At 44.6% G+C, this 13,491-nt stretch overlaps 1 protein-coding gene across 2 annotated transcripts in view; it reads right to left on the bottom strand.

The window, feature by feature from the left end:
• The window catches only part of THSD4 (thrombospondin type 1 domain containing 4), a 571,321-nt gene that overhangs the window by 435,028 nt on the left and 122,802 nt on the right, over window positions 1–13,491 (bottom strand). For both annotated transcript variants that reach the window (XM_019949134.3, XM_019949138.3), the window contains exon 6: window positions 8,119–8,221. In XM_019949134.3, coding sequence (XP_019804693.2) covers window positions 8,119–8,221 — 103 coding nt within the window. The remainder of the gene's footprint in view (window positions 1–8,118; window positions 8,222–13,491) is intronic.

Raw genomic sequence — 13,491 nt, 5'->3', positions numbered from 1 at the left:
TTCCCTTTCTAAATCCTAAATTTCCCAGGGAAAAGAGACTCACAGAGGTGACACCGTGTGCTCCACCCTACATCTTTCATACTCTTCAGATACACAGAGAAACACAGTGTGGATGCAAGAACTAGACGTGTTCTAGGTGTACTTCACGTAGATAATCCCGCTGGGGAGCGGGAGGGTGACCAGGATTACGGAAATCGGGGGGAAGGAACAGAACCATTACTAACCCCCGTTCCCTTCCCCCTGAGGTCATCATCCTCAACACAGGATGCAGTGGGATGGTAAAGGTTACCACAGAACACCAGCCTCTCTCCTGTGCCCCTGTGTAAATAAATGCACACTGGTCAACCTGAATTATGCCTGATAATGTGTGGAAGCAAAGGGGACCCACACAGTCACATGCCATACATGCATAAGGAGGCCTATCTGTAGAAATCTGCAGAAACATAAACACAAGGAGAACAAACGAGTGATACTCAAACGTAATATCCTAATTCCAATAATCCCTCAGAGGTGTCAAGAAGCCCTGTGAGCCTACTGCTGAAAGGACAGTTGACAAACCAGATGGGCATCCTGACTTGTGAGTTTCTGTCATGGACATTGGTCGTTTGGGGCCCTTCAAGATCCATTCTTCCTTCTTTTGGTTCAGCACCAGGATTTCCTTTTTGGAAATTAATTCTCCCCCTCTGTGTGTAGTCTTGCTGGGAATGTCAGTCAGGACCCCCCCCCACCCTTTTACCCCTGGCCGAAGAGTGGGCATGTGGCCTGTAGCAAGCCAATAGGGCTCTTATTTCCAGGGTTTTGACTCTTGGATGGACAAACCTGTTGGAATTTATCCACTGCAGCAGCAGCAGCAGACAAGTAAGACCGTCAGTTCTGTCCACCTGGATCCCCAGAGCTTCCTCAGTTTCTGTCCTTCACCCAGCTTGGTCCTGCACACTTCCTGTTGATTCTCGGAGCTACTGCATATGCTTCCAATAAAATTCTTTTGCGTTTGACTTAGCCAAAATTGGTGTCTGTTGCTTACAAGGAAAAAAAAAAAAGAATGCTAACTTATACAGATGTGCAGCTTTGCTTCCTCAGATTCCAGACCTACCTGAGGATTTCCAGGCCCAACAAGGCCCTATGATCAATCGATCCTAAGTGATTCCAAAAATGATACTCTGCATCTGAGTCCATTCTCCCTAAAATCCTCTTGTTTCTCCACGATCAGTAATAAAGAGTATTTAAAAAAGAATGAGAGAAAAAGGGGCAAACCAGCAAGCCTTAGAATAGTTCTATAATGGTGAAATTTATACTGGCTCTAAATTTCACTTTTAGGAACACAGAGATGAAGACAGAGAGGAGGAAAGAGAATCTAATGGACTTTTTAAAGTATCATTTATATACAAGAAAATGCCTAGATCACAAGAATTCAGTTGATGGGTTTTGACAGCTATATTCACCTGTGTAACAACCACGCCAACCACGATCTGGATCATTACCAACGCTCCACAAAGTTCTATCATGCCGCTTTCCAGCTAATCCTTCCCCACACCCAAACAGGCAAACACTGTTCTGACTTCCATCACCTTAGCCTAATTTCTCCTACTTTAGAACATAATATAAAAGGAATCAGACAGTATGTACTCTTACATCTGGCTTGTTTTGCTCAACATAATGTTTCTGAGGTTCGTCCAGATTGCTATCTGCATCAGTAGAGCGGTCTTTTTTATTGCTGAGTAATACTCCATTGTATGAAGGTACCATAGTTTGTTTATTCAGTCTCCTGTTTACGGATAGTTGGGTTGTTTCCAGTTTGGAGCTTTTATGGAAAAAGTTGCTGTGAACATTCTTAAACAAATATTTTTTATGGACCTAGGATTGCTTTCATTTCTCTCGAATAAATGCATTTTTATTTAATGGTGAAGAAGCTTTCTCTAACAGAATGCAGAGAAACAATAACATACTTTTTCCAAGAGGAAAAAAAGTGCCTATTTTCCACCTTTTCTTCTAGGATAGAGTACGTTCATAGGCACCATTCTATTAACCCTTTATTCTTCTTTCTAAGTTTCATTCTCTCAATCTACAGAAAGCTCATTTCTCTACCATTCCACACAAACCTTTCTCTTTCCCCTTAAACTAGCAAACAGTCTCCATATGCCTTCTTCATGGCAATTTTTAAAAGAGCGAGCTAGCGCTATTCACCAGCTACCCTCTCTAATTTCTTTCCAGTGGTTTTCCCAACCGTCTATCCTCGTCTTATTTTCTCAGTTCTCATTCTCTCCTTGACCTCTTGCTGTGTTAAGCTGTTATGACTGCTTCTCCCCCACTGCCCCTTCTTTCATTGTTTTAAGAAAATTTAAATGTTAATTACTCAGACAGTTTTTACGAGGAAAACAGGTACCCAAAGACTGGTCTTAAATGCTCACAACTGTACACATCTTTCTCCTGGCTTCCATACACATTGAGAGTAGAGATCCTGCAGCCAGATTCTGAGTTTAGAACCTGGCTCTATCACTTACTAGCTGGATAACCCTGGGCAAGTTAGTTAACTATTATATACTTTGTTTCTTCTGTAAAATGAGGCTGAAAATAGTACCCACCTCACAGGGCTGTTGTGAGGAGTAAATGAGTAGCATTTAGAGCTGTGCCTGGTACGTAGTAAGTGCTCAATAAATACAAGCAATTTCTATGACCTCATTTGTTCCTCACTGTGGTGTATGTAATAAGAGAACTTTATAAACCATAATAGACTATATTACTGGCATTATAATGCTTTGGTGCCACCTCTTCTCAGGCTCCTTTCATGGTTGACTCTCTTTCCCCTACTTCTTTAAAGTGGGCATAATCCAAAGCTCCTTCCTGGATCCCTTTGTCCTCATGATTCTACACTCTCCTGAAGGTCTTATCCATCACGGTGGCTTTAATTATCACACCAAAGCCAATGACTTCAAATACAGGTCTACAACCCTAAGGTATCTCCCTTAAACATCCCCAACTTCCTGCTGGGCATCTCGCTACCATTCATTCAAACTCAACATACATAAAACCCAAATCACCCTTTTGTTTTCACAAGAGGTTGCCCTCAGGATTTTGCTTCGTCCTCAATAATACACTCATATGTAAGCAATCATGGCCTAGTCTTGCCAGGTATTCCTAGGCATGGACAAGAGAGCTTGAGAATGGATCTTGCGGTGGGTATTACTGGAAAACTCCTCTCGTTACCCTTAGACCTTCCCTGTCCACTCTGAAAGGTCCCTGATGACTATGAACTGTCTGTGCAGGAGGGGTGGGCTGTAGGATGGAGAATTGCAGGTACCTAGGAATGAATGAAGGTGCTTCATTAAAACATGAGCATCCTAATCCCAGGTTCACCAGCACTTGGTCCTAAGCCTTCCTTCCTCATGTCATACAGTTTGGATAATACTGTCCATGTTTATGGCAGCCCTTGCCCCACACGCCAGTGGAGTACCTGTGCCAGGGCAGACTGGTGGGGGAGTCAGCAGCACAGCTGGGCACCTGGGCGCCAACATTCCACCTCTGCCCCTCAGAGCTTTAGTCAAGGAGAAGAAATGGTCTCAGTGGCTCAGGGCTCTGTGGCTATTAGAGACTATGTGGCACCTTTAATATTTCCTGGAGCAAAATCTACTCTCCTTGCAAGCAGCCTAATAAAAGTCTCCTGGCCTTAAAAGGAAGGCACTGTTGGAGGTTGCTGCCTGTGCTAGTCATTAGGGCTGGTCACAGATATTCAATTTCTCCTCCTTTGAGCACACAGTGGGATGGGTACCTCCCTGCTGCCCTTGAAGTTCAGTGTGACATGCCACTTGCTGTGGCCAATGAGATGTGAGCAGAAACAACAGGGATCGCTTCCAGTAGAAGCTTTAAGAACCCATGTGTGATTCACTTGCTCCCTTTCCCTGCTTCAGTGGAAGCAGAAGTTGAGGTGCAGCTTCTATCAGCCTGGGTCCCCGAATGAGCAGAATACTTACTACATTACACAGGGAGCATGAGCATAAGACAAACTTTTGTTCATGTCATTAGGGATTTGGAGGCTCTTTGTTCATTAGGATTTGGGGGCTCTTTGTTCCTGCAGCATAAGCTACTAAGGCCTGACAGATACAGTGGCCCTGGTCACATGACCACTTAGCAACCTCCAATTTCTGACTCAGCCTCACTTTTGGCTTCTAGATCTGCACTCTATTTAGTTCAGCTATTGAGGACACACAGTGCACTTACAAGTACTCCAATACAAAGCTGTCCCTGATTTATGGATTAAGACTGATGCCTGCTGCTGAATAGCCCACAGCGACCCAGAAAAACTCTAGATTCTAGTGCCGCCCAGACCCAACACTCTAGTCGTGAAAACAGGTACAATTTTCCCCAATGCACCTAAAAAAATGTCTTCCTATTAAAGAAGACTTTCCCATTATAGTTAGGTTGACCACATAATTTATTGTCCAAAGAGGTTTTGAACGAAGGGGGACTAGGGTGACAGGCATGAACTATCACTATCCTGAGTAAACAGGGATGCAGAGGCACTGAAATTCTACTTCTATCGTCTTTACGGTATTAGGTCTATGAGAAAAATTCCTAGACGCATTATCTTAGGACAGATCACCATATCCAGGAAATGCATTTAAAAGCCTAAGAAGAAGCATGTGGAGAAATTAATGTGTTTATCAGACAGTGTTACTCTGCTTTTACTATTCTGTGTGGCATTGGACTGAATGAGTGCAGCTGTTTCCCTAAGTAGGCACGTGCAAATAGCAGTAGACTTCCAAACAAAACCAAGAGCCCAATGCAAAATCCAGCCGTAAAGTATGAACACCCTGCAGAAACATTAACAGCGTCTTCCTCCCACTGGTCAGCCTGGGAGTCATTTAAGAGGAAAGAGGACAAAATCAGGAAAACAATCTTAGCAGCAAGAAGAATTGTTTAAAGAAAGCCAAAGTAAATGCAGCTTCGGTGACTATGGGATCCTCTTCTAGGCGTGTGAGACATATTAACGTCAATAAATATTTTTAAAGAATGCTGAATTTTCTAGGCAAAGTAACAAACACAGTGTAGAAGATAGCTGATTTCTTTAGTCTGCTGCTAGTCTGCATTTTTCTTTTCTTTGTAAAATACCAGGATTCTAATTGCCTTCTTCAAACTTTCAGGGCTTATGGCCAAAAAGTAGATAATAATTTCTGTAGAAGATTCTGTTCTTCTGTTTGTCACAATCCCCTCTTCCCCACCTCCGCTTGCTGGGATGTGTGTTTCCCACCAGAGGGTCGGTGGTCACATGACCTGAGTTAGCCCAACGACCCCCTCAGGCCGTGAACTCAGGTCCAGGGATGGGGATATGATCCAAACAAGATCACAGGGTGGTTTTTCTGAGATTGAAACCATCACTAGGCATGCTAGTTTCCTAGGCTGCCATAACAAATTACCACAAACTGGGTGGTTTAAAACAACATAAATATATTCTCTCACAGTCCTGGAGGCTGGAAATTCAAAATCAAGGTGTTGGTGGGGCCCCACTCCCTCTGCAATCTCTGGGGAAGAACCTTTCTGTGCCTTCCCCTGGTTTCGGGTGCTTTCCCGAAATCCTTGGTGCTCCTTGACTTGTAGCTGCCATCACTCTAATCTCCACCTTGGTCGTCACGTGGCCATTTTCCCTCTGTCTCTGTGCCCGAGTGTTCCCTGTATGTGTGCCTCTGTGCCTCTTCTCTTTTTATAAGGGCACCAGTCATATTGGATAAGGGCCCACCCTAATCCAGTATGACCTCTTCTTAACTTGCACCTTAATTACCATGCAAAGACCCTATTTCCAAATAAGCAAATTCATAGGTACCAGGGATAGGACTTAAACATATCTTTTTTGTGGGACACAATTCAACCCACAGCACTAGATAAGACAGAGTCTTTCTCACTGTGATTGCAAGTTCAAAGCCATGTAAGCCTGCCCATCCACCTGAAAAGAAAGTAAACAGACCCAAGAGATGGAGAAAGATAGAGAAAAGCAGGGTCCTAATATTATTGAATCCCTGGAATACAGCCATATCTGAATCCCAGCCCACCTCTTGGACTTCCCAGTAACATGACCAACAAAATATCTTTCTTGTTTATATATAGGTAGGTTGGATTTCGGTCACTAACAACCAAGAGTTCTAATTAATATATGCACCAGTGAATTATGCTATATAATGTGAATTCAAATAGCTCCCCATATCTGGATGGGGAAGAGTGGGTGGGTTATATATGAAAAAGATTAGCCATGAGTTGATAACTGTTGAAACTAAGTGACGGGTAAATAGGTTATTATTATACGATTATACTATTCTATTTTTACATACATTTGAAATTTTCCAAAATAAAAAGTTAAATCAAATGTTCAAAAAGCCTCCTCCCTTCCCCCCGCCAGGACTCACAATTAAAGTCCAGCACACAACAGGGCAAACAAAAGAACAGAAAAGGGAGAATCATACATAAACCAGACGATAGCAGGCACCCACAGGGAATATTGATAATAGGGGAAAATATTAGCACACGTTTTCTTTGTGGGAGGCAAAGGGCTTTTGACATTAGACCTGAGTCTACCAGGCTTGACAGGATCAGGTGGCTGGCAGATGACCTCCCTGAACTAAGCAGAGAGGGTTGGGCAACGGGGCTCCAGCTCCAGGGGAAACAATGGGGAGCACAGTGCACGGCTGGAGGAATTCGCCTTTCTTCCCAGTGAATCACGGCAAAGCAGCTATTATTATCCACAGCCAGCAATAAAGCAAGGGTGCAGCTCAGACAAAATGCTCACTGACACGTACTGTTGTTCTGACACAAGAATATATTTCACAGGTTATGAAACACCCATGATTCTGTGCCTTTAATTTAAGCCAGAGTCACCAGCTCTTCTGAAATCCTGTCTCCCTCTTGGATTAGAGGTTCTCAACCCCAGCTGCTCATTAGAATTACTTGGGATCTTTAAAATATCCTCATGCCCAGGCTGTACCCCAAACCAATTAAATCACAGTCCCTGGGAGTGGTGCCCAGGCATCAGTATTTCTAGAAGGTTCTTCAGCAATTCTAGTGGGCAGTGGTCATGAGACCACTTTGAGAACCCAAACAAGGCTACAGACTCTTCTCTGAGAAAAATGCACAGACAAGAATAATTCTGCATCCCACTTCAGAGCAGACATCAATCCTGCCTTCTCCTCCTCGAGGGCTGACATCTAGGCACAACCTTCCACATTTGGACATTGATTCTGTAATGGAATCCGCACAACTCATTATCAAGCCCTCCCCAGGGCAATTTCTCCAGAGCTCGGACATAACAGCCGTGTTCCACACACTGGGTTGTGGCCCAGCCCAGCTGCCCCAGTCACTGCCTTGGGCTGACGTTGAGCTGAACACTGAGGGCAGCTGCACTCTCTCCTCTGGCCAGCATGGCTGTCGGTATTGAACCCCACACGTTTTGCTCGACCCATCACCACTTTGGAGCCTACTTTCTCTGTGATGGGAAGATATATCTCAGAATTGAACACTTCTCAGCCCAAAAGCCATGTTATCATCTGCGCTTCAACAAAGGAAAGTGACTCCAAGATGTAGAACAGCACTGAGAAGCTCTACCAATATCAGATCTTCCATCATTTTGAAAAGGCAGGAACCTTGGTCCCAAGGGCAATGGCTACCTACCACACTTCATCTTTGGAAAAAGCATTCAAGGCTCCCCCAGCACAAAAGCCAAACAACTGTCAACCCTACAACTCTACGTGCTCCCTTAAGCCACCACACCAGCGCTTGTAGCAGGAACCAAGGAAAAGGGAAACTCCATCCCTGTTCACTCCTCACAACCTTAGCTTGAAACTCTCGCTCTAACCCATTCCACAAACCCTGTCCTGTCTCACTCATCCTGCCAGCATCAGACACTGCTTGTTTCAGCCAATGCCTCATCCATCTGACTGATGGTCCAGGTGTCACCTGAGCTCCCCTACCTTTGGTAAAGACCCCTACCGGCTCCCCCTTGCCCTGGGGGTCACACTTTCTCCCTCATTGTCACTCTAGCCAGGATCACACCAATTCCTCCAGCAATAACCAAAGGGCAACAGGGTTGGAGAACAGACAGAAAATAATTGCTGTGCACAGGGCTAGGGCTATTCTTACCTTCTGCAAACGGTTCCCATTCATAAAACCGGCCCATGAACGGCTTGTTGTTGTAGGATGCACATTGTACCTCCCAGATACTTCTACTGCTTTCTGGACACACCTAATAAAGCAGATATTAAACATGCAATTAGCGTCCATACCTCTTCATGGCCCCAGCCAAATCCCAGGAGACCTCTCCAATGTTAAATGTCAGTCCTCCTCCACCGAAACCTGGGGTTCTACAAATGTGCTGATCACCTGTATCGAAAATTTTAAATGCAGATCCCAAGGCTTCATTCCAAGTTTACTAAATTAGAAACTTTGGAAGGACGCTAAAGTTTTCACACGCTCCCCGTGTTGTTTCTCCATACCATAATTTGAGAACCACCGACCCAAACCTGCTCCTGACAAAGTGGTCTGCTCGCCTCCCTCAAAGAGGCCATCCATCTCCATCTGTCTGACTTTGTTCGTGCCATTCCTGTGCGTGGGATAATATTCACACCAAACATGTACAGCGCTCTTCCTAGGTGCAGGCACTATTTTAAGCATATGTCACATATTAACTAACTTAATCTTCACGATGACCAATGTGATTGATATGGTATTTTTAGATTTTTTTTCACAGGTGAGCCAACTGAGGCATGAAGCAGCCACACAGCCAGTGAGGACAGAGGCTGGATTGAACCCCAAGAAGTCTGGTGCCCACCAGGCTCTCTCTCAGTGTCCTCCCATTGTGTCTAAATTCTGGTCTAAATTCTCTCCACCGTCTAAAGCAAGAACTCCTAGCCTTCGACATGCAAAAGAACCACCCAGAGAGCTCCTGGGAGATGCAAACTCCTGGATCCCTCCTCCAAGGATTATTATTCAGTAAATCTGGCAGGATGGTTTCTTTCTTTCTTTCTCTTTTTTTTTTTAACAAATATCTCTTTTTAAAAAAATTAATTCATTTATATATATTTTTGCTTCTCAATGCAGGGGCTTCTTTTGTTGCACAGCACGGGCTCTAGGCGCGCGGGCTTCAGTAGTTGTGGCGCACGGGCTTAGTTGCTCCGCGGCATGTGGGATCTTCCCGGACCAGGGCTCGAACCCGTGTCCCCTTCATTGGCAGGCGGGTTCTTAACCACTGCGCCACCAGGGAAGTCCCATTTATAAATGATAAGTATGAGCAAATGTGAAATGAGATCACAATCTCTCCTTGAAAGCTAGGATCTAGCTCTTTAAAACTAGCAACACTCTGCTTAAGTGTAAGGTGTGTGTGTGGTGAGGGGGTGTTTTAATAATCAGACGGGAAAGGCATCTGGCCCCTTAAATATGAAAAGCTCTGTATAGAAGTCTCTGGAGTAAACTGCTAATATGATAGCTCACGTCCTGAAGGATTTAGAAAGAAATCTACTGTATGTATCAGAAACATCAGGTCTCGTGGAAGATGAGGGAACAGAGGGAGAAATGAAACCAGGTGGAAGGAAAAACATCCCCTGCTTGATCAAGGGCACTTGGAGAGGCTGCTGGGACAGACACTCAGGGTGGTCATAACCCTGCTGCGGCCTGAGCCAAACCATATGGAGCAAGAAACCATGTGAAGCAGAACGTGGTGGAAACTGGTGGGGAAAAAGGCCGGAAGGATGGGCAGGGCCGGCTAGGCTCTGACAAAGGGTGAGAAGCTGACAGGCTGGGGAAGGCTGTCTCCAAGGGCTCTGGAAGCCAAGCTGCTGGTGGTCCTGAAGCCGGAACCGTGTAGGCTTCCAGCACTACCAGCTGCCTCCGTGAAGGATTTGGAGTTAAGATGCTTGTTACAACCCTTTGGCCAGAACCGAAGTTCGACTAGGATGGGATCAGCTGGGCAGCTTGGGAGTTAAGTACCATCCTTGCGATGAGAACGAATCGCTAAGGGGTGTGTTAAAAATACAGATTCTCGGGCTTCGCCCCAGTGGAGGGTGGGCAAGAGGCTAAGGAATATACACTCGGAGTGCTCCCTCTGGTGCAGCCAGCCTGGCACCAGACTAGGCAGCCGCAATTAAGAGCCACTCCCAAGCCTCAATCACACGCCAAATTACTTAACATGAAATCACAGTGTAAGAGCAGAAGAAAAGCAAATCCAACCCCTTTAACTTAAAGATGAGGAAACAGAGGTGTGGTGAAGCGGCGTACCTTACCAGAGGTCCCACGGTGTCACAGAGACAGAGCCTAGAATGCTGACCACCCACCCCGGCCATCGCTAGAAACTCCAGATCCGCTGCTGGGTGGGTGGCAGGTTTTTGTAATGGAAAGAGATCAGAACAAGTGGGCCAAAGGTCCCGTTCCTCAAATAACTACGTAAAGCCAAGCTGCTCTAAATGAGGCTCCAGCCAGAAGCCACCCTAATTAACCTAGTGGCAATTACCAGAATTAGAAGCTGCAGACCACAAAAACTTAGCCAGTTTGTTTAACCTCTTTCTACCCATCCGTAACATAGTGCCAATGGGCTGGACCACGAAACAACACACCTTCAGAATCACTCTGAATTGCTCGATATTTGATGATATAAATGCATATTTCATGCCATGGAAAGCAGTCCACAATCCATTAAGTGAAAAAAGTGATTATGTGTGTGGGGTGTGTGTGTGTAGAGAGAGAGACTAAAAGTGTTATGTCTGGAAGGTGAGTTATAGAAGTTTTCTTTTTACAATTAAGTTTTGGTTTATTTGTATTGTCTACTTTCTCTACAATAAATATATGACATTTATGTAATAAAAATATATCTGTATTGAGCCCTTCCAAACACACAGTCACGCAAAGCTGGAAGGGCTCAACACTGATAACATTTTTATCAGTGTTTTTAATGCTAATGACTGTTGCTCTTATTATATCCATAAGCATCTGCCTAATCAACTAGCTACCTGTGACGCATCATTCAGGATACCCTGTCCCTGGTCATCAACAAGTTCTTTATATTTGAGTGTGGCCCAGTTACCTCCTAAGGCCAGAGGGCCTAACGTGGCATCAGACCCACAGTGAGGGATCAGGTGCTGAAGCAGCAAATCCACCTGCAGTTGCTAGGAGGCAGCTGAGCCCAGAGGTTGACTATGGTATCCAGCGAGCACCTAGCATGGGAAGGTGCAGCAGGAGGTAACAAGGTGCTCTGGAAGATGGGGGTCTCCCTGTGCATGACCCTGAGCAGGGACCCACAAGACACCGGGTGAGCTGCCAGTTAAAGGCAAGACACTACTTCCTGGGGAGGAGAGAGACCTGGCCAGAGAAATGCAAGCCTCACAGAGTCCAGATACGGAAGTGGGCTACTGAGACAGAATTATGGTACAGGTGAGGAACACAGATGCCTGGGGTGATAATGATGACGATGGTGTTGAGAATAGCTAACTTTTATTGACACTTACTCAATGTCAGCCACTCCCTCATATGATTTATGTATATTTGCTCATTTAATCCGCACAACCACTGTTATATCCATTTTACAGATGAGGAAGCCAAGGCAAAGAAAAGTTAAATGAGCTGCCCAAGGCCACAGGGGGAGTCAGGATTTGAACCTAGAACCCACGACAGTAACCACTATGCCACAGTGCCCCTCAAGAACGTGTGGATAGCAAAGTTAATTTGCAATGGGCCCTCAGACAAGAGGGCCGTAAACTTCTTCTCGCCTATTGTCAGGAGACGTACTGGAGAACAAGTTCAGATTCAGCCTCTGAGGCCTACTGAAGTGACCCCAGCAACAAGGATCAGGGAGCCGTGGATTGAGGATGAAAACCAAGGAGGGCTGGGGAATTTCTGTTTCATGTCTCGTTTGTAGATTACATGTTTGTATTTATACTATTATCAGTATAAGATCTCCTCTCATTTTAACAGACTCTCTGAAGTTAAAACTTCCAGGTTACAGATCATTTTACATTTGTTATACTTTAAGTGGGTTGTTTCCTGATGCCATAGACTGAGTCACCCTCACTTATCAGTAACTGTCTCTATATTACACTGTGAGTTGGCTTTGGGCAGATTTCCTGCAGACTGCGGATCCTTTCTATGGGCACGGATTCTTATAATCTTCAGGCCAGAAAACTGAAACAAGGGAAAAGCCATGTAGATAGAGATCAGGCTCATTCGGGATGGGGCCAGCTAAGACCGGAGCTTTATAGCCAAGCAATGGCCCTGGGAGATAACCTCCCTTCAAATGACTCCTTTCCACCACAAAGAGGGAGGGATATTCCCACTGGTCTCTTATGGGAAGAAGAATAAAGATTTACTTTAATATAATGAGCTGAATCCTGATAAAGCACTTCAGGCCCTATCCAAAGTTCCATCTAGACAACTGCCTGGAGTTGCTATGAGTCACAAAGAGTATTATGGAAACTCTGACTATGTTTCTAGTGACCCTGGTTAATCTGAGATGACAACTGCCCGCCCGCACGTAACTTCACTGCTCAAGAGGCCGCTGTCGGTGATCACACAATTAACTTTCAGTAATTAATTACTTTCAGTTCCCCAGGAGACTGAAGAGTATCATCCCCGATGAAGATGACACCAAGGAACACGACCTTGGGGTCTGCCTGGGTCCAATATGCATTTTTGTTTTTACCCTTTGCATTGCTCTGGATTCAATCAAAAGACCGGCTACCATAGCAACACATGATGTATTTAACATCATCAGAGTGAAAAAAAAATCTAAAGAAAAAAATCTAGAAAATGTCCCTGCACTGCCATGAGAAAGTGGCTATGTGACCTTGGGCAAAGCAGTTTGCTCTTCTAAACCTAAATGACTGCATTTCAGTAACAAGCCGTGCACCACTCCCCTCACCCCCTAACCCAGGAATTCTGTGAGGAGTAAACTAGTAATATATTAAAGTTTCTAGCTCATAGTAATGCTCAATAAATGTTAGCTGAATTGGAATCTAAGAAGACATCAAAGATGAATCGAGCAGTTCCAGAAGCTGTTAGGTGCCCGACAGGTAGGTGTTCTGAGTAAACATTCCCTTCTTTTCTCTTCTACAGATGGAAGATGGGCTTCATTTCCCATCATCTTGTTATATGATATAGAATCATATAACCATGGACCACAATTTCTTACAAGTTATCCAGCACAGTTTTCAAATATGTTTAATATCTGCTTTCTCAAGTCACTTGGAACAAACTCAACCTCACAAAAACTCTTCTGCCACCTCCTACCACTTCCAGGGCCCTCTAGACAGTCAGTGAATTGGTTTGTCCAAAAGAGCTGGGTAAAGGCTTTGGATTTAAAAAACAAAAAACAAATAACTGAGGTTTTCTTAGTTCTCAAACGCTTTTTTTTTTTTTTTCCTATCCAAGTTCATACTGTTCTCCTAGAGAAAGGAGTTTCTCTCTTACTCAATAAATACATCAAAGACCCAAAGGATATTATTATAACTAAGCCCATCCATTCACCCGCGA

The sequence above is a fragment of the Tursiops truncatus genome, chromosome 2, assembly GCF_011762595.2.
Source record: "Tursiops truncatus isolate mTurTru1 chromosome 2, mTurTru1.mat.Y, whole genome shotgun sequence".
Taxonomy (NCBI): domain Eukaryota; kingdom Metazoa; phylum Chordata; class Mammalia; order Artiodactyla; family Delphinidae; genus Tursiops; species Tursiops truncatus.
Note: the sequence above shows the minus strand (reverse complement) of the source record. Positions and strands in the feature narration are given on the sequence as shown.